Below are 20172 nucleotides of genomic sequence, written 5' to 3'. Positions count from 1 at the left end.
TTACACTCCTATACAGCCAAACATCCCTATCCACTTGACATACTACCAGACCATGGCCGCCCAGACTCCCGTTGTTATACGAGTGCGTCATTAATACCGTCGCCAATCAGCTCTCCGCATTCACTAGTTACCGCCCACCTTTCATACTTAAGGCATAGGCTTCCATCCCCCGATTTCCCGCTTTGGAGAAAAAGAGGCGTTCCTAACAAACCCTCGCTGCCCCGACTCATCACGTGATATGGCCTTTGCCCGCCCGGCTCATACGCTCAGACAGAGACCGGCTGGGAGCTATCTGCGCACCCAGAGAGCTGTGCCCCGGCGCAGTATCCGAGAATCTCGCTGTTTTCGTGCCGCATCGATAACTGAGTGGGAGGAAACGATTGACAGCCCGCTGCGCCAGCAGGTAATGGGCACTAGTCTTTATTGGGGAGGAATGGTGCCAGTATATTGCGCTAATTACTTGTGTATATTCGCCATGGCTCTGGTTTCTGTGCAGTTGTCTGGGGGGGGGGGGTTTATAGGCTAGTGGCTGCCCGTAGTGTGCGCTCCAGGCTCTGGCGTACAGTTATGCGCAACGTTAGCGTCAAACCTGAGTTGTTTTTGTGAATATAATCCTCAGGGAGTTAGACTTTACACACCACCATCCCTCACCAGTGTAAGCACCACCACCATTAGCAAAACCTTTAGACTAGTGTTATTGAGCCAAGACTTAGTTGGCCTGCAATTCCCTGCATGGGTTAATTTTCCATATGTGGAAGAATGATGGGAGTTGTAGTCCAGCAACCTCTTGGTACTGAAGGTTAAAATAAGGCTTTAGAGCTGATGTGTACATTTGGTGCTGCACACTAGTCTCCTTGCAGCATGTGAGCTCCACCTCAGGGGCCCCTGTCCCACTGTGCCCTTGTCTGTGCTGCCTAAGCATGCCACCATAAATAGCTTGGGGCCAGAACTGAAATCTGCCAGCCACCATTAACCTCTAAAGCAACAAAGTTCTCCTTTTCTGAATGTTTTTATCTTGGCAAGTGAAAGTGAAAGTGTGAGGCCATTTCCCAGCCTGAGTGCAGTGCTTATGGCCACTCCTCCCTAATGTCATTTCTGGGCTGGTACAGCAGGTATAGGAAGCAGGTGCCTTATGTTTTATACCTTAAAGCAATGATCCCCAACCAGTGATTCGTGAGCAACATGTTGCTCTCAACCCCTTGGATGTTGCTCCCAGTGGCCTCAAAGTAGCTGTTTATTTTTTAATTTCTGGCTTGGGGGCAAGTTTTGGTTGCATAAAACCCAGTGTAAAGCCAATCAGAGCCTTCTGTAGGCTGCCAGTCCACATCGGGGCTACCAAATAGCCAATTAAAGCTGGGGCAGCCATTCAAGTTGAATTAGGGCTAAATGGCACAGGTTAAATAGCAGATCAGATCATGTAACAATTTTGGCGTTTCGTGCGACCAGTAGTTCGTTCCCACCCTCCACTGACGTTCAGGGCTGAATTGCCAGATATGGAGGTAGAAACAATAAAAATTCTACCTCCTTGTGCTGATTCAGTCCTGAATGTAGATATTGCTTGCGCTCCTTCAAGAGCGCCCAATCAAAATCTTTTAACCTGGCCAATCAACAAGTCGACCGATATCCATGGCCTTTTGCAATATCAGTCGAGCTGCCATACACACACAGAATATTGTACGAAACAAAGTTTTATAAGATATTAACGGTGCGTCTATGGGTGGCTTAAGCTTTATAGAGTACTGTGAATTTAAAGTCCTTTGTAAGAAATAAACCCAGTGTATTATACAGAGCTTTTCTGCTAAGTAACCTGTGCCTTCTCTCCTTTTCTATCTTGAGTTGCTGCCCCCATGGCTACACAGCCATGTATTTATATAAAGTAATAGTGTGTTAAGCATAGTTGGAAAGATTGGTAGAATATTTCTAAATGCTTGTTGATCTTAATGTATAACAACTCTTGTTTAATCTTGTCTCAAGATATGTAAACCAGTAACAGCCTGCACAAAACCCAACGCAGACATGGTAGATTTTGGAAAATGGCCTTTGTTTGCCCTGCTTTCACCTCAAGACTTGGCCAGCATCCGGCAAGCATGCATTTTTGGCTCTGCTGCAAACGAGGCCATATATACCACTCAGAATAATGAGGTAGGACTCTTGCATCTAACACCTGGAAACATGATTTAAATGTGTATGTTTAAACTAAATGCTGAACTTATATATAAAGTAAAAGTTAGGCAACCTGAGTGAGTTCATTCAATAAGGCACTTCCCCAGTTCAGTGCTCCTTTTTGGTAATCCGTTTACTTACCTTTTCTAGGGGTTGTTTGCTTGGTCTTGCACAGCCCATTAAGTTTTCTGATGGAAGTGTAACTTATCACTAGTGATGCCTGGAAAAGGTAATAACATGGTGTGGTGGCATTTTTTGCCCACCATGTTGACTCAGGGCTGAAGAATCCTGATATTTGCCCACCTAAGGTGGAAACAATCTTAGTGTATGACTACCTTAACCCTACATAAGTGAGATGTCTGCTGCTATTAAATCATCATGTTTGGTATATGCAACTAGTGGAGAGACATTTTCATGAAGTGCGGTTTTTAACCTTGGCAAGTTACATGCTATAAAGGAGTTACTGATAAAATGAATGACATGATAGTACTTTGATGGTATCCAGTGACATCTTCTGGAAATATAATGTATGCGCAAAGAATATAGTCTGATGCTTCTAGTTGGACTGGAGCCTGTTGACAGGAGGTATTTGTCATCCTGGGTGTAGCGTGCAAGGAGTTTATGCTCTTGTGTATGAGTTGGTTACTACTTGTTCTATATTCCTGTCACAACTCCAAAAAAAATTGTTAGAGACCTTGGGTGCAAAAAATAATTTGTGGCTGATACAGTTTTAACTGAACAGTCTCTGTACAATGCTGAGTAAATGGTGGCAATATTCTAATACAGTATTTCCCTGTTATTCCTTTCCCTAAACTCTGGATATTTGACTGTATACTAGTTACACTACTACACTGTATGGTGGTGGATGACAAGACATTTTTTTCTCCCCCCAGGTATTTGTTTTTGGAATGAACAGCAGCAATTGCCTGGGAACTGGAGACAATCAAAGCACCATAATCCCCAGAAGGCTTGATGTACTCTGTGGCAAGAGAATTGTTGACCTAAGTTATGGCAGTGGCCCTCATATACTGGTGTGCAATGAAGGTATTTAGAGTTGGGGATATGTTTTGTGGTCACTTCTGTAAAGGTCTCCATATGTTTTTTAAAATAACCTTCTGGGCTTAAGTGTTTCAATCTCATAGATTCCCCACCAACAGCAAAAGCATTCTTTTAGGTTTAAAATAGTGTGACCGTGTTTGTCAATGGTGTATATTTAAATAGCTGAGAAATGGGCAAAGGATATTAACACCCTATCTGATGTATTTGTGTTCTATCCAGATGGAGAGGTTTATTCTTGGGGGCATAATGGCTATAGCCAACTAGGCAATGGTAATGCAATCCAAGGAGTCGCTCCTGTCCAGGTCTGCATGGAACTGTTGGCAAAAAAAGTCGTACAGGTAGCCTGTGGCTCTCACCATTCAATGGCTCTGACATCTGATGGAGAGGTAAGTAGACTGCTTTCCCTTGTTATAAAATAAGTACTTAAATACCACCACACTACTTTTTTTTATAGGCATTAACTCTTCCAATTGGGCTTCTGTAAAGGTGCACAAATCTTAACTGACAAAAATAAATGTGCAATTTTATATTTTTTTCCTCTAAACATACATGATTCCAAAGATTTTAAGGAAACCATTATGGATGCTACCTATCTGACTCACTTGGACCATAATGGGTTTTTTCTCTTCAGTCTGGGGGGGGGAGTGGGGTTAATTTCCCTTTGAATATATCAATAAAACTGGCTGGGTCTAACATTTGGATTAGATTCCAGTGCCAATTTAAGCAAAATTACTACTACTGGTGTGACCAACATAAACAGCAATACAAACACAGGAAATGATGGAAATAAGTGTGTATCCGTATCTTAGTTTGTTCCTATTGAAGCCATTTCCTGTGCAGTGTACATCTGAAATTTCTAATTTCTTTTCTTAATATGGGAATACATATGCTCTTCTTTAAGATTGTCTATAAATTAAGTCTATTACCCCTAACAAGGCACCTAGTAGTGGCAAGTCCGGTTAATACATTTAAGTTCTGCCTTAGACTGAGTCTTATGTAGCTAAGATAACGCTAATGCAAGGCTAAGGATTGCCTGCCAGGGAACATAATCTCCAATTTTACCTGGCTGGCTTATAACTGGGTTTTGTGTAGCCACACTGGAGCAAATCTGCACTTGGTTAACAAGTACTCTTGCACAAATATGCTAAAATATGTACATATGTTTGCACTATTGTGTGACTCTTCACATCCACGTTCTATTTACTGTGGCACAGTTTCTGGAAGTGCTGAGACTTTCATACTCGCACATGAGCTTTTTGCAAGTTAGTTTAACCTAAAAACTTGTAGTAACTAGCAATTGAATGTTTTGTTTTAGGTTTTTTGTTGGGGCTACAATAACTGTGGACAAGTTGGCTCTGGCACCACTGCAAACCAGTCTGTTCCACGCAGAGTGTCGGCTACCCTTCAGAGTAAAGTAGTCGTATCAATTGCGGCTGGGCAGAGTAGCTCCATGGCTGTAACCGACAATGGGCATGTATGTTCATTCATTTCGTCTAATGTTTTATCTTGTGCAGCTTAAGGTGGCTAGCATTCTTTTAGCTCAAACTTGCCATTTTATTTAAAGTAGAGGTCACATGACATGCATTAATATGTTGTCAAAGTATTTAGGTATTAGTAGAAAGCTTAGTAGAAACTTGTTTGTTTCCAGCGCATTGTTTTTTGTTCTTTTTGAGAGAATCAAAAGAAAATTCTTTGCTTTTGTTATTGCCAAGTTCTTTACTTTGGCTATGGATTCTGACCCTAGCAAAACATTAAAATTTGGCAGATGGTCGTCAGTCTTGGCTGCTCATTAAATACATATAAGTTAAGATCAAAAATTGTTTTGTATGTCATTCATTCCTAAAACAAATACATCTCTACTGCCATCATATTGCTAGCAATATGGAAACCTCTATATAGAACACTATGCACTTAAGATCAAGACTGTAGCCCCCCCTTTTTTTTTTGTATATCACTGCTCTTTCCAAACTTTTTTAACGACTGCATTTAAGCTTATGCTATAAACCACAACCTTAAAGTAACTTTTTTTTTTTCCTTAAGGTATATTGTTGGGGGTATAATGGTACTGGACAGCTTGGCATAGGGAATACTGGAAATCAGCTTATGCCTTGCAGACTTGTCTTTGCACATCCAGTTTGTATTATACAGGTGAGCTTTTAAGTCTGCATATGTATAAGGTTTTGTATTTATGTTTAAGTTATGCAGTTTTACTATAATCTGAAAAGGGATTTATCTATTATCCAAATGATAAAAATGACTTGTTTTGTCCATGTCCTTGAGTAGAGTATCTTAAACTCTATAAAGTGATTTGTGCTAAGGGAAAATGGCTACAAACTTGGCATCATTTTGAGAATTGCCAGTGTATAGGCAGGTAGTCTTCTATACCACAGACACTGCAGAATGATAGACTTGTAATTTTTGCATTGAGAAGGTACTGTGACTTAGTTCTGCAATGCTGGTCTCAAACGTTTTCTGACCCTGTTGAATATTGCTATGGTACTGTAATTTTAAAGTGGTATAATGGAAAACTTATGACACGGGTGTGTAAATTTTGGGTACGTGTCCCCTCCAAGTGTTAATACGTGTTAATATAAGACAGCTTAGTAGGTTTTGGTATTGCCTATAACAGCCTTGGTTCCACTGGGGAAGCACAAGTTGAATCTCTTTAAAGGAGAAGGAAAAAACGTAGACCTTTCTGATAAAGTTCTCTATCAAAAGAAACACAGGATTTCTTGTCTCCCTATTTTGTAAACATGTTCTTAGGGTGTCAGACTTCCCCTTGGGGAAAATGCTTCATTCATTCCAGGGGCCAGAATCTGCACAGTTCTGTTTCCCCCCTCCCCCCAACCTTAGGAATGTGTAATCTGAGCTATAACAAATTAGCTGTAAGAAGGAAGCTATGAAGACCAAGCTAGAATGGCAGCTGCAATCTGTGTCTGGCGGGAACCCCAGGGGCCCACCAGTAAACCATAGACTATGGGCCCACTCTCCAAAATTTTCCTCCTTCAACATCTCTTCTCCTGTTTGAAGTTACATGTAAGCATCTAGCTTTCCATCTATTTTTTCCTCTGTTCCCATTCAGAAATAGGGAATGACCATTAAGTAGGGAATTCAATTAAATGGTTAGGAACAGGAAGGCCCACTGACACCTGGGCCGACAAGTCTGACGCTGGATACAGTCGTAAACAGAGCTTCTAGGGATCTTTACTCGGGTATGATCAAGCTTTCTGCAGAATAAATATTGTGTTCTAGGTGGCACTAATGTGGCAAATCTATTGGCAGTAAAATGCCAAAACTTTCATTCTCCTTTTTAAACCACAGGAAAAGAAAATCAGTCTTTAGCTATATTTGAATATTTCCTTTACCCAAGTCATAGATAAAGAATGGACTTGTATTTTACAGTTACTGTGGTTCTGAAAAAGCGCATGTAGTACTTTCAATAAAAGTTTAGCTTTTGTATTTCTGCATATATTATTTAAACCAAATGTTTTGGCCTTGTAAAGCAACCTTATTCAATTTTGTTTTATTGGCAGGTAGTTCTTGGCTATGCCCACACTTTGGCACTAAGTGATCAAGGTGTACTCTATGCTTGGGGGGCAAACAGTCATGGACAGTTGGGAATTGGAAATAAAAGCAACCAGACTGCACCTGTAAAAGTTGGTACAAATGAGAGGTAAGATCACAGATTTGGCATTGCATATATATATATATATATATATATATAATTTATTTATATTATATCCAGATTCTAACATGAAGATTTGTGTACCAGGGATCTGGTCATTCTTAATTCTGTGCAGATAGAAGTGCAACACATCTGATTTTGAAGGGAAGCAAGCCTGAGTTGTCCAGCAGGTGTCCTTGACGTTTCTTGTGCTTTTGTAGCTAAAACTAGTTTCTTTCATCCAGATTTTGCTTGAGTGAGGCTTTGCTGATGCAGGATGCTCACTACATTATACTTCAAATTTTACACCATGGCAAGATTAACGCCACCTCCAAGTGATCCATAGGGATGCTCTGCTTCTTAAGAGACATTTTTGTATTTTTGATCTCCTTGCTCTTTCACCGACCTTGATGCAGAAGACTTCTGCACAGTACTAGTATGGGACCTGTTATCCAGAATGCTCGGGACCTAAGGTTTTCCAGATAACTGGTCTTTCCATAACTTGGACCCCTATACTTTGTCTACTGAATTTAAACATTAAATAAACCCAGTAAGATTGTTTTGCCTCCCATAAGGATTAATATCTAAGTTGGGATCAAGTACAAGGTATTGTTTTGTTAGAGAAAAAGGAAATCATTCGTAAGAAATTTAATAAAATGTAGTCTATTTGATATGGCCTTCCCATAATTCGAAACGTTCTGGATAACTTATCCTACACCTGTACAGGTTGCTTCTCACTTAAACATACCTTTTACATTTGCTATCAGCAGTGTTGGGTTTAGTATGTTACTATTGAGAAAATCTAACCATGTGATGAAATATCTGTAGAATCTTAAATTATTATTTTGAAGCTCTATCCTATAACGGAGTATAGAGAGATCTAATCCTGATATGCTTAAACTATTAAATCTAGGCTATTTAAATGTTTGTTTTCCCAGGATGGTGGAAGTGACAGCTTGCCATTCTACCAATATATCTGCTGCTAAGTCCCAGAGTGGGCAAGTTTATATGTGGGGCCTGTGTCGAGGACAATCTCTTCTTTCCCCACATCTCACGCACTTCAGCTGCACAGATGATGTATTTGCCTGTTTTTCTAATCCACCTGTAATGTGGCGATTCCTCTCAGTCGGTAAGACTTCTCTCTGCATGAACACTTAAGGTGGCCATACATGTTCAGATTTTAGTCTTCTGTCAAATGTTCAGAATACGTTTAAATGCAACAATCTAAAACTACCATTCAGACTGAAGTTGGAGGATGTTCTCAACATGAAATAGTTGGCAGATACCAGTTGTAGAAAGGTGGTTTTTGTAGAAATTCATTGTAGGTCCCTCAAAGATAGTCGGATACACAATACATGCGCAGATTTTATTGTTATCCGACCAAAATTCTTCGAACTGTCAGATTGACTAATCTAACCTGTCAGACTGACGGATCAACATCGCATGAATAATTTGGAGTCCACACATTCCGAAAATAGTACAAAATTAGGTTTTGCACAATTATCAGTGCGTGTATGGCCAGCTTGTTTAGGCTGCTAAAGTTTGCAAAGGGTTTGGCAGAAAACCATATCTTGCTTATAACCTGCTGGCTAAATGTAATGCTTCATTTAATGTCAACTGATCTTGATGTATTTTTCTTAGGGATTCATTTTTATTTATAGGAACAGCACTAACTGCTCCAGCACCCCCTCTGTTGTAGGTCAGTGCCCACATGTTCACTTCTGATCCAGTACCTACAGTGAAAAATGCCACACTCAATATGTTGAACATACTGTTTGCAAACTAAAAGATAGGGTGTCTACTTTGCCCAGTGTACTGTGGGAGATGAATTACCCTAAAGTACAATTTAATTGCCATGTCACCTTGACAAGTTGGTGAAATCACCTTCTCTATTAATTGTAGGGAAGTAATCTACTAGATTTCCAAAAGGTCTGTACAAGAGGTGGGATGTGAATTTCTTCTGTAAGGACTCTGGCACACGGGGGAGATTAGTCGCCCGCGATAAAACTCCCTGTTTGCGGGCGACTAATCTCCCGGAGTTGCCTACCCCTGCCATCCCACCGGCGAACATGTAAGTCGCCGGCGGGATGGCAGACGCGGCGGGGCGATTTCCGGAAATCGCCGAAAAAGACTCGCGAGTCTTTTTCGCCGGTGGGATGGCAGGGGTAGGCAACTCCGGGAGATTAGTAGCCCGCGAACAGGGAGTTAATCGCGGGCGACTAATCTCCCCCGTGTGCCAGAGCCCTAACACGCGTCTGTTAAACACATTAAACCTAAAGGCAATGTCTACGTCGCATTAACAGCAGCAAATAAATCAAAACATGTCGGGTGATGCTATTCCTGTGTTTGCTTTCATGCTGTGTTATGCTTTAAAAGCCTGAAATAAAGATACTTGGTACATTCTCATAATTTGGCTTCAAGTAACAAATAACGAATGTGTGATTAAGATCACAACGTGAATAGATACAGTAGAAACTTTTCAAAAGAACCGCACCAGAAATGAATAAGACCTGTAACATTTTTTTGTACAGTCTGACTACGTAAATGGGTAAACTACTTTAAACTGCAAATATTTACTAAAGTTCTCTTGAGACTTAATTTCCAAACTCCTCACCCCATCTTGGGTACAGAATCATCATAAGACATAAATTGAATGTCAAGGGGTTCTCCTGAACACATGCTCTTAATGTGTAGGATTACCAAGCATGTGGCTATAGAGACCCTGAAATGGGAGTGCGTTTGAATTTTGCACTAAACTAAACCTACGCTAAATGCAATAAGATTACAAAAGTGTAATTACACTTGCTAATGCCAATGCATTAAATATCTTTTTGGGTCAAAAATATTTGCTAAGCAGAATACACAAAGCCAACAGGACAGAAGGTCGCAAGCTTTAGCTTTTTTTATGCTGAAGTGTGGTGTTGGCAAGTACCTCCTGCCCTTCATATTATGAGAGGTAATGGATAGCTTTATGGTGACTAACAAGGTAACCAAAATAGAAGTGGTAATGGCTACAAACTTTTTTTTTTTTTTTCCCTGCCCCCCTCACCTTGACTAGAACATGAAGACTTTCTTACAGTTGCAGAGTCTCTCAAGAAGGAATTTGACAGTGAAGAAACCTCTGATTTGAAATTCAGGGTTGATGGAAAAGACATATATGTACATAAAGCTGTCTTGAAAATAAGGTAATGTGGGTGTGCTTATTCTCAGCCTGGTGGGATTTTACTTTTTGGCTTGACTTTTAGTTAAACAAATCTGTTGGTAGTTTATGGTATGCAGGCATGGATATTGCACTTATCCGCACAGATTCCTCACATGCCTGTGTTTTTAGCCCTAGAGTTGGTAAAAATGAGTTTGTGAGTGTGTGTGTGTATGCTGCATTTCTAAAAGGTCCTAGCAATTTTATAGGTCTGGCTCTCTAAATGTTGCAGAATTCAGTTCTCACCAGGTCTGTTAACCCTGTCTTTGGCTACATTGTTTGAGGAGTCAGCCAGGAATTAGTGTTATGCCAGTTGACCCACAGCCCATGGGAATTGCAGATTTACCCTTAAAGGTCAGGTGGGTTAGGGTTGAAATTTGGGCAACCATTGCAGGTTTGGGTTGGGTGTGAGTTAGACTGGGGGAGTAACACCATTCCTTTGCTCCTGAAGCTTCCTTGTCAGAGCCAAAAGAGGAAGATATGGGCTTGGTGTGCGCCCTACAATGTCAATGTTTTGCAGGTTAAAGTTTTGTGGGTTGGGGTCTGATGTGGGTTGAGTTTTTCCTGACCTGCACATCGCTACCAGGATCACAGAAAATGGCATATTAGCTTCAAAAATATTAAAAATGCACAAATGCATATTTTGTTAATCTTTCAAACATTTTTATTAGGAGGTTTGACATTTCTGATAATCCACTTGCATTCTGTAATGTAAAAAAGTGGAAATAACAAGTTAACTGTTTTCAGGTGTGAGCATTTTCGGACAATGTTTCAGTCCCACTGGAATGAGAATAGCAAGGACATGATTGAAATTGACCAGTTTTCATATGCAGTGTACCGTGCCTTTCTAGAATATCTATATACAGACAATGTGGACCTGCCACCAGAAGATGCTATAGGTAAGTTTGCCTTTCTTTAATATTAATGCCTCATTAAAGAAGCTTCCAGTTGCACCGCACTTGAATGCAGGGCTGCCTGTTCTGCAGAGCTGCATCCAGCATAAGGGGCATGAGACAGTACCCCTGTTCAAAGCTCCATTGAACCAGACATATCTGCAATCTGTATGTTTGTGCTCAGTTTTACACTTCCTAGACCATTTTCTAGGGCTTAAGTTAGCAGTTACCCAGAGCAATGATGAATGAGGCCCTTAATATTTTAATTTTCCTTTTTAAAAGGGCCAAACTATTAAAGGGGTTCAAAACGGAAAAAAGGATGTAAACTTACTCAAGCGCACACTTCAGTTTACATACTTTACCGGTCTGTTTTTTGGGGTTTTTTCTTTTTCAGCTAGCAGACCTTCGGTTCATCTCCACAAGTAACCTAAGTTAACAGCGCAGAGTGTGTAGACTCTGGGTTGCTGACCTTTGAGCATGGCTGTGGAGTCGGTACATCTTTTTTTTTTACTGCCACCTGCTACTGTTTTTAATGTAACAGTAACACCAAAAAGTGTACGGGTAATATGTTCTGTTGCCCAGCACTGGTAAAAGTTGTTTGCTTTAAATCCTTACTACAGTTTTATATAAAAACTTGTATAGACATGGGGGTAACTATTAGAACTGAAAAAAGGCACATGTTACATAGCATAACAATACAATACATTCTGTAGAATAGTGACCAAGAACTACTGGCCATAAAGCTGATGCACTACCCTATGGGCCATCTAAGCCTGTCACTGCCAGCATGAATGAGGATACTGGTCAAGTTTGGGTCTAATTCTATATAACTAAGCCTATCATTTTGGCATGTAATTAAAAAAAACAAAAAACCTACAATTCGTTAAGCTTAAAGAAGACAAAAAAATGAAAACAAGGGTTATAATAGCTCATCTGGACTTAACACTAGTGAAATTAGACACTGGGCTTTCTTAAAGCAGAGCAATACTTTTACTATGACTATCTGTAATGGGGGGGGGGGAATACAATGTTACAATGTGCTTTTTCAATTTATTAGGCGTCAGTCTGTACATTTTGCCAACTCCAGGTACTGAAACTGCTTCAGACTTCACAGCCTTGCCTTTGAGCACCTTTGCAGTATGCATTTCTATAACCAGAGTATTGCTTTGCACAACCTTACACTAATTTGTTAACTTTAGATCAATTTTCAATCTGCTTAGTGATCTGCTTTCTGGCCAAGGCACCTACTGGGGCCCCATACCTGAGCCAGCAGTTTTGTTCCCATCAGGGAAGGGGCCACCAAGACCAGGGCTGGGTTGCCTAGGGCGCCCAGTCGGCTTGGCCTGCCCCTGACCAGGACAGATGTGCTTTTTTTTTTCTTTTTTTTTTTTAACTCCTTAGTCTGCCCATGAGTTCCCCAGACTTGTGTAAAATTGTTGTGATTTTGCCAGGGAACACGAGTCTCCATCTTTAAGTAGAGTGCATGTGGCGGTGTGAGGTTTGTGCTACCATAATCTATATGTATTTGCTTGCTTGAATTTAATTTGGCTATATTTTACTTTGATTTGTTTCCATCAAGGGCTCTTGGATCTGGCTACATCCTACTGTGAAAACAGATTGAAGAAGCTGTGTCAGCACATTATAAAGAGAGGAATAACTGTGGATAATGCATTCCTGCTGCTTTCTGCTGCTGTCCGATATGAGGCAGAGGTACATATACAGTTAAATTCCCTGCAGTTATTCACTGCAATCTAATAATGGGGCTGAATTGTAAAATTGCAGTGAGCACCTCATTACAGATCTTTCATTACTAAGTGCCATGATCTGTAGTAAGTTTTACAGCCAACCGGGACCAATGGGGAACAATGCTTACTGGGTGATATCCATGCCCACAGCTCTTGTAAATGCACAGTTGGAGTAAATATATTACACAATCTGTAATATGTTTTTCTCCCCCCCCCCCCCCCCCCTTAAAGGAGAATGCAAGGCAAAATTTAAAAAGCATACTGCCCAATAGTCCTCCTATTTAGTATAAACACCACACTTTGGCTCACCTAATCAAATATTTACTCAGTCACACTTACTTCACATTTTCTAGAACAGGCAGCCATCTCTAAAAAGGTATTATCCCTTCCTTTCCCTCCTTGCTTCATACTGCACATGTTTCATTCCCTCCACCCCTCCCCTCTGGCAGATCCGCTTCTGATTGGCTGGTGGGCATGTGTAGCTCGGAACAGCAGACAGGATCAAGTTACACATGCTCAGAGAATAGGAAGGCTGCCGCTGGCACCTACAGGAAGGGGAGAGATTTCAGTGATGTCACTGTAGGCTTCACACTGCTGTAGGCTGCCAGCACCATATCTCAGAGAAGCAAGCAGGGATCTGGGAATTTAGATATGCAATAAGTACTTAAAAAGAATGCCTTTAGAATTTTATTAACCTTTCCCTTTCCTTTTAAGGATTTGGAAGACTTTTGTTTCCGGTTTTGTGTCAATCATCTGACAGACGTCACACAGACTGATGCATTCTGGCAAATGGATGGCATGCTGCTTAAAGACTTCATTGTCAAGGCTGGCAGAAGTGGAGGATTTAGGAACTAACAAGTTACTTTAAATGGGAAGCTCACCGCTTTGTAAACAGCATTTTATGTCAGCATTTTTTTTCTGCAACAGTGAGCCAGTGGGGGGCTTCATTTCAAAGGATCAAGTGTAAATTAAAACCAATGGAAGTTTGTGTGAGGCCTCTAAGCCTGTAGGTCTGACCCAGTAGGCCACTGTACTACACTTGGAATTACATTTGAGTTTTTCTGTTTAGTGCAGCATAAGACAAATATATGCACCTCTAAATTTTAAACTGACTGCCATCATCCCACTTGCAGGAGTAAGCCTATCAACTGCTTACTACTTACTGCAAAGAGGACTCGATGTCTTATCCCACATGCCTCTATTTGCTCAGTTGTGTTCTACATAACCGCAGATAATTTTAAGCCCTTTACCGTTCAGTTTGTTGTTGTATTTGTAGCTAAATGTTGGGTTCTCCGGCTTCTTGTAAGTGCCATAAAAGCATTGCAACCATCAATTCATTTGAATGGGTGTCTGTGATCACCCAGTTTTTCCTACTTCTCCACTCTTAGTCTGTTCCTAGAAATAGCAGCCTGTAAGTCTTTTTTACCTGTGCTATAAATGAGTTCCTCCATTGCTATTGGCTGTGAGAACCTAGTCTGTCTCTGTAACTGCTGTCAAACTTCAAAGTGCACTTACTGCTTCATTGCTATGATTTTATTTGAATTTTTTTGTATTTAATGGCACATGTTTTAATATCTAAAATAAATATTGACAATATTTTTACTGAAGTTTGTACAACAAATCCTTGAACTGGCTAAATCTCTGCAAATCCTGGTCTAAATTAATTGGGTACATACACTCACCTAAAGGATTATTAGGAACACCATACTAATACCCTTCTCTGACCTCTAGCATCAACAAGGCATTTTCGCCCACAGGACTGCCGCATACTGGATGTTTTTCCCTTTTCACACCATTCTTTGTAAACCCTAGAAATGGTTGTGCGTGAAAATCCCAGTAACTGAGCAGATTGTGAAATACTCAGACCGGCCCGTCTGGCACCAACAACCATGCCACGCTCAAAATTGCTTAAATCGCCTTTCTTTCCCATTCTGACATTCAGTTTGGAGTTCAGGAGATTGTCTTGACCAGGACCACACCCCTAAATGCATTGAAGCAACTGCCATGTGATTGGTTGATTAGATAGTTGCATTAATGAGAAATTGAACAGGTGTTCCTAATCTTTAGGTGAGTGTATATTACAGGTATAGGATCTGTTATCTGGACTGCTTGGGATTTGGGGTTTTCTAGATAGTCAATCATACCTTACAGCTGATAAGGAATACTTAGTGTTAAATAAACCTTATAGGATTGTTTTGATACTAATTGCCATGAAGTACAAGCTGCTGTTTTATTAGAGAAAAGAAATTAGTTTTAAAGAGAACTTGCTTAAAATGGACTCTCAAGGAGATGGCCTGTAAGCCAGAGTTTTCTGGATAAGGGATCAAATAATTAGACTTTAGCATCTACATTGTTTTGGACCTGGGATTTTCCAGATAAGGAGTCATCATGTAGCCAGTGCCTGCCACAAATATGTGCAGGTTTTTTTTTTATAAAAGTGCCAACATAATGGAGAGCCTCGCAGCACCCTTTACCTGTGCATATCATCTCTGGATGCAGGCCATTCCAGACCTACAAGAAGAACAATGGGAGGAAGCTGTAGACACTGGCTATGACTACCTAATCCCAATAAGACAGGCTTATACAATGTAAATTTCCCTAAGTGTATATTATCCATCTAAAGCTGTTAAGTGGTAAAAGGCAAGACTCTCTAACTTTATACATATGATCTGGTCATGTCCCCTGATAAAGAGATTCTGGAAGGATATAATGGGGACCCTGGCCCACAAACTGGGCACACCCCAAATAGTAGACCCTGTGGTCTGCCTACTAGGGGTCACTGATGACTTAATATTCACTAATGCAGCCAGATTTAGACTCCGCACTCTTATGTTCTATGCAAAAAAGTGATTATGCACTGTATGGGGAACAACCAGCCCTCCCTGAATTTCTGGACGAACTTGTTTGAGAGTATGGGCATACAAATCAAAAAAATGAGGCAGGCACTCCGGATATTGATGAAAAATTAAGTAATCAGCAGTAGCTCAGAGGATGAAGTAAAAATAGTTTATTTAAACTAACAGTGCTACAAAGCCTTACATGTTTTGTACCTACATGGTATTTAATCATAGGCTGCATTACAATCTGCAAACAATAGGTATTTAAAGCAAAATGAGCCAATGGCTTTAAAGGAAAAATTCAACCAATCACAATGTATTGTTAATCAAAGTTAACTAAGTGACAGTTGTGGTTGTGAGAAAGAAAGCACGGGTGTTAAAGCAATGTAGTTTAGGGATCTCCATAGAATAGTATATACAAAATGTTTTATGTCTTTAGTTTGAGCTTTGTTCTTGGCTTATTTATTCCTTGTTTTATTATTTAACTTCTTAAATCATTGTGTAGTAATTATCCATTATAGAGCTAGCACTATATAGAAGAAACATATGAATAGGGTTTATTTTAAGCTATATAATTATTTGAGTACATATTCTTAAATCATGTAAAAAGCAATCAATCCAGATTTGAAAGGATGTGTATGTGGAGTATCCATAAAGAATATAATAGTCATGCTACATGAGTTCTCCAAGACACATCAGTTTCATTAACTATACATAGCAAGATACATTGTAGCTGTAATTTAAACCTTCAGGTTTGTTTGTGTGTTTAGGTAAGAAATCCATTTTAGTTTTTTTCAATTAGGGAATTGGTAATATTGCCTCCTCTAGGACTTGGGATAATTCTATCAATGCCTAGAACTGAAAGGTTAGACAATGATCTATTGGAGCATTCATGAAAATGCCTAGTCACTGATGTGTTAATTTTGTCTAGTGTCGGATCAGTCTTAAGGATAACTAGGCTCTTATCTATAATTCTCTTAATCGCATCATACTGAGGACTATATGTAAGAATACAAGATAAGATGGTAGAAATATCTTTTGACTGTGATGTTGTATCATTTGTATCATTTGTATTTACTTTTTCAGCACCCTCTCTCTAAGACTTTATAGAAAAAGCTAAAGATCTATTTAAAAATCTTCTTCTTTTGAGCAAATTCGTTGTAAATGTAGAAATTGACTAAATGGTATATTATGAATCAAATGTTTAGGATGACTAGATTTAGCATTTAGGATAGTATTGGCTGAACATTCTTTTCCGAAGATGGTAGTGATGTGTTCATTTTCAGTAGACATGGTTATGTCAAGATAGTTAAGATGATTATGATTTAACTCAAAGGTAAATTTAAAGTTATATGTGTTTGTGTTTAAAATGGTGAGGAATTCATTAAATTGAGATGTTCCTGACCATATAATGTCGTCAATAAAGTGACCATAATATTGAGAGTATGGGCAGACTGGTGTAACCCTGACCCCTTGGGCTTGTAACCTCTAATGCAGGCTAATACTAGCTACAATACTGTACCTCTCTGACATGCGTACCTGCCACCAATAATAGATCACCCTAGCAAATATTGTACCGGTAATGTCACCATATTGCAACATTGTTATTGATTCACCGCAACCAGTTGTATAGCATGGTTTGTTTTTTTTTTTTAGATTAATATATATTAAACAAAATAAAAATTCACCTTTTTAAGAAAAAAAAGTGCCACAACCCCAGTTATTTAAAAGTTTAACCATTTTATAACCAAAACTGTGTAGAAGAGAAGAACGACAGGGCGGGGGATTAAGTTAAAGAGGCTCTCGCTATGGTTTTGTTCTTACATAGACATTTTAAAATGCATGTGCGTATATTGTGGCTGTCCACTGGTTATCCAGTATAGTCAATTTGGGTTAATAGTCAGGTGCCCTGACGGCTAGTTCCTGATTGGGTTAAGTTTTCTTGATTTTCACACCAAGATGTCCACGGGGACCAAGATGCTTCATATTTATCTATTTTACATTGTAACATCACTTTGAGTTTCCATAGAGGATATGCACCAGATTTTCCTTTTTACATCAGAGCGTGGGGATGCTGCCTTCTTCTGAAGTTAATTAGATGTTGGGCTTACTGGCTTGTGGTACTGCCATTGAAACTCCTTCCATAGCAACATGCCATTAGCAATGTTAAAATGATTAAATTCTAAAATATATTTTGAGCTATTTAATGCCTGATGTATAAAATGTAGGAGGTAAAAACAACTCCAAATATGTTAAGTACTTTGGTCCATGCCTGAGTATAGGAGAGCTGTTCTGTGCAGACTGACTAGTACCGGGGTAATGGTGTCCATACACAAGCTGGTAAAATCTGCCTATCGGCCTGCTTGACTGACTACCCCACCATCTCCGGCGGGAGCACAGTGACCAGCAGTGTTGTGCCCTAGGCTCCGGCCCTGGATATGTCAAAAAAGGCAAGTTAAAAAAATCCTCAGAGGACTGTATTGCATTGATATAAACATCTCCCTAGACCCCCAATACGATCCAGTTGTTGGCCTGGGACCTAATACTGTGTAGCCCAGAATGTTGGTGGCTAATATCAGCTAAAAAAAATCTGCTTGTTTGGTGTCCTCACAAGAAGAGTAGAACTTAGTGATTGACTTCAGCTGTGTCTCTACCAATGCTCTATGGATGGGTTAGGTTTCTTCTGTATCAGTTTCCTGTTCCCAATAATTCTGACCAATCTTTGTACTTTTTTTGCAGTCTTTCTTTAGTTTCGTCAAGAGCCTGGATTTCCCCTTCGATTGCTAGCAAAGGGAAACAATATAAGGAAAGCACAAAGTGAAAAGATTTTACTTTAAAAATTTTAATCTGATACACACGCTATTTTAGGGCAGCAGTTGCCTTATTGGAGACTGTTTCATTCTATAGTTCTGTAGAGAGTTATGAATAAACATAAGCCTTTATACGCTGTTCAGCTTGAACAGCTGCCCCCCTACTAAACAGCAGCTTAAAGGGTAGTTTGCCATTCAATTTACTTTTAGTATGATGTAGACATTGGTATTCTGAGACAATGTACAATTTTTTTTTAATGTTTTTTTAGTTAGATTTTTGTTCAGCAGTTCCCAGTTTGGTATTTTAGCAGCTATCTGGTTGCTATGTCTTATTAACCCTAACAAGCAGGTAGTGGCATAAATGAGAGGAATATGAATGACAGAGGTCGTGGATAGAAAAATTAGTAATAATTGACAATATGTAGCCTCTCTCACTGACCTCCATTTGAATATGAGGAGGAGGAAGGCGGCAAATAATTCAACTATTAAGAAAAAAAAATAAGTTGCAAGAATAAGGCCAGTCTATAACATGCTAAAAGTTAGCTTAAAGGTCAGCCACCCCTTATATAGGTTTATATAAAGGTGTTTTTTTTAAACTTCATGCTATGAACACGTGCCTTAAACACTGGGGTTGGCTGAGAGGTTGGGGTTGTACAAGCTAAAAGTGAGCAGGAAAGATTTAGGCTGGGTGATGTGGACTTGAAATAAAACAATGTTTACCTTGCATTTCTTGTAAAACTGCACTTTCAATGCACCGGCTTCCCCACAGATATCTAAATGCTTCCTCGTAATCTAAAAATAAAAAATGTAACATTCAACTTTAGGGTAAGAACCCACGAAGGGCTTTCCACCAGCGACTCCTATTCAGAGTGGTTAGTTACCCGGGATAGCAGAAATCTATTGTGGATGCCTGAACCACTATGGGTTCTTGCCCTTAAGAACATAAATAGCCACAAAATCATATAGGGGTAATTTTTACAACAGGTGGGGGCAGCAAAGGACTGAGCTCAATGCAGAACAGGAGGTTTATGTTTAATTACAATAAGACACACATTTTAATGTAGGGGCACAGGTTCACCCTATTAAAGCCAGACATCTCTAGAAAGAGTAGATAAAACAGTGTGGGTAACTAGTACAGGTATGGGATCCCTTATCCAGAAACCCATTATCCAGAAAGCTCAGTTACGGAAAGCCTGTCTCCCATAGACTCCATTTTAATCAAATTATTCAGAATTTTGAAACTGATTTCCTTTTTCTCTGTAATAATAAAACAGAACCTTGTACTTGATCCCAACTAAGATATAATTAATCCTTATTGGATGCAAACAATCCTAATGGGTTTAATTAATGTTTTATTGATTTTTTTAGTAATGGAGATCCAAATAACGGAAAGACCCCTTATCCGGAATACCTGTGGTCCTGAGCATTCTGGATAACAGGTCCTATACCTGTACAACTCTTGGGAGGATGTGTGTCTTGTTCTCGCTGATTGGGGTCAGTTCAAAATTCAGCAAATATCTAAAATCTAATTATCTAAAATAATCTAAAGTTATTTATATATGATATAAAATACATACCTTGATTTTCAGCCTCTCCACTAAGGATTTTATTGCTGACAGATTTTACAGAGTTCTCAATGTTCTCCAGCAAGAGTCTGTGGTCCTGTGTGTGGATTTTATTCCAGAAGCGTTTGGCATCATCTAAAAAAGTGTTTACTGCTAAAATCAAATATGCTACATACACATCTGAACTTTTTACTTATTTCCAAAATGAGAACAAGGCTGGCACTAAACTGGACCAAC

The 20172-nt window shown here is 39.5% G+C and overlaps 2 protein-coding genes across 2 annotated transcripts in view; one reads left to right on the top strand and one right to left on the bottom strand.

Annotated features, from left to right (window-relative positions):
- The first annotated feature begins 196 nt into the window (after positions 1 to 196).
- On the top strand, positions 197 to 14329 carry rcbtb1 (regulator of chromosome condensation (RCC1) and BTB (POZ) domain containing protein 1). The gene is given in 12 exon segments (NM_001017352.3): positions 197 to 403; positions 1975 to 2142; positions 3057 to 3207; positions 3442 to 3608; positions 4538 to 4696; positions 5263 to 5370; positions 6756 to 6895; positions 7825 to 8015; positions 9945 to 10071; positions 10833 to 10984; positions 12558 to 12688; positions 13438 to 14329. Coding segments are annotated over 12 exon segments (1800 nt in total). The 5' UTR covers positions 197 to 238; the 3' UTR covers positions 13579 to 14329.
- Positions 14330 to 15715: 1386 nt separating this feature from the next.
- LOC733724 overlaps positions 15716 to 20172 on the bottom strand; it is a 28538-nt gene continuing 24081 nt past the window's right edge. Inside the window, exons 15-17 of the mRNA XM_031897228.1 lie at positions 19948 to 20070; positions 19091 to 19162; positions 15716 to 18343 (exon numbers count right to left, since the gene is read on the bottom strand). Coding sequence (XP_031753088.1) covers positions 18249 to 18343; positions 19091 to 19162; positions 19948 to 20070 — 290 coding nt within the window. The 3' untranslated portion in view covers positions 15716 to 18248. The remainder of the gene's footprint in view (positions 18344 to 19090; positions 19163 to 19947; positions 20071 to 20172) is intronic.

This window comes from Xenopus tropicalis, chromosome 2, assembly GCF_000004195.4.
Source record: "Xenopus tropicalis strain Nigerian chromosome 2, UCB_Xtro_10.0, whole genome shotgun sequence".
Classification (NCBI taxonomy): Eukaryota; Metazoa; Chordata; class Amphibia; order Anura; family Pipidae; genus Xenopus; species Xenopus tropicalis.
Note: the sequence above shows the minus strand (reverse complement) of the source record. Positions and strands in the feature narration are given on the sequence as shown.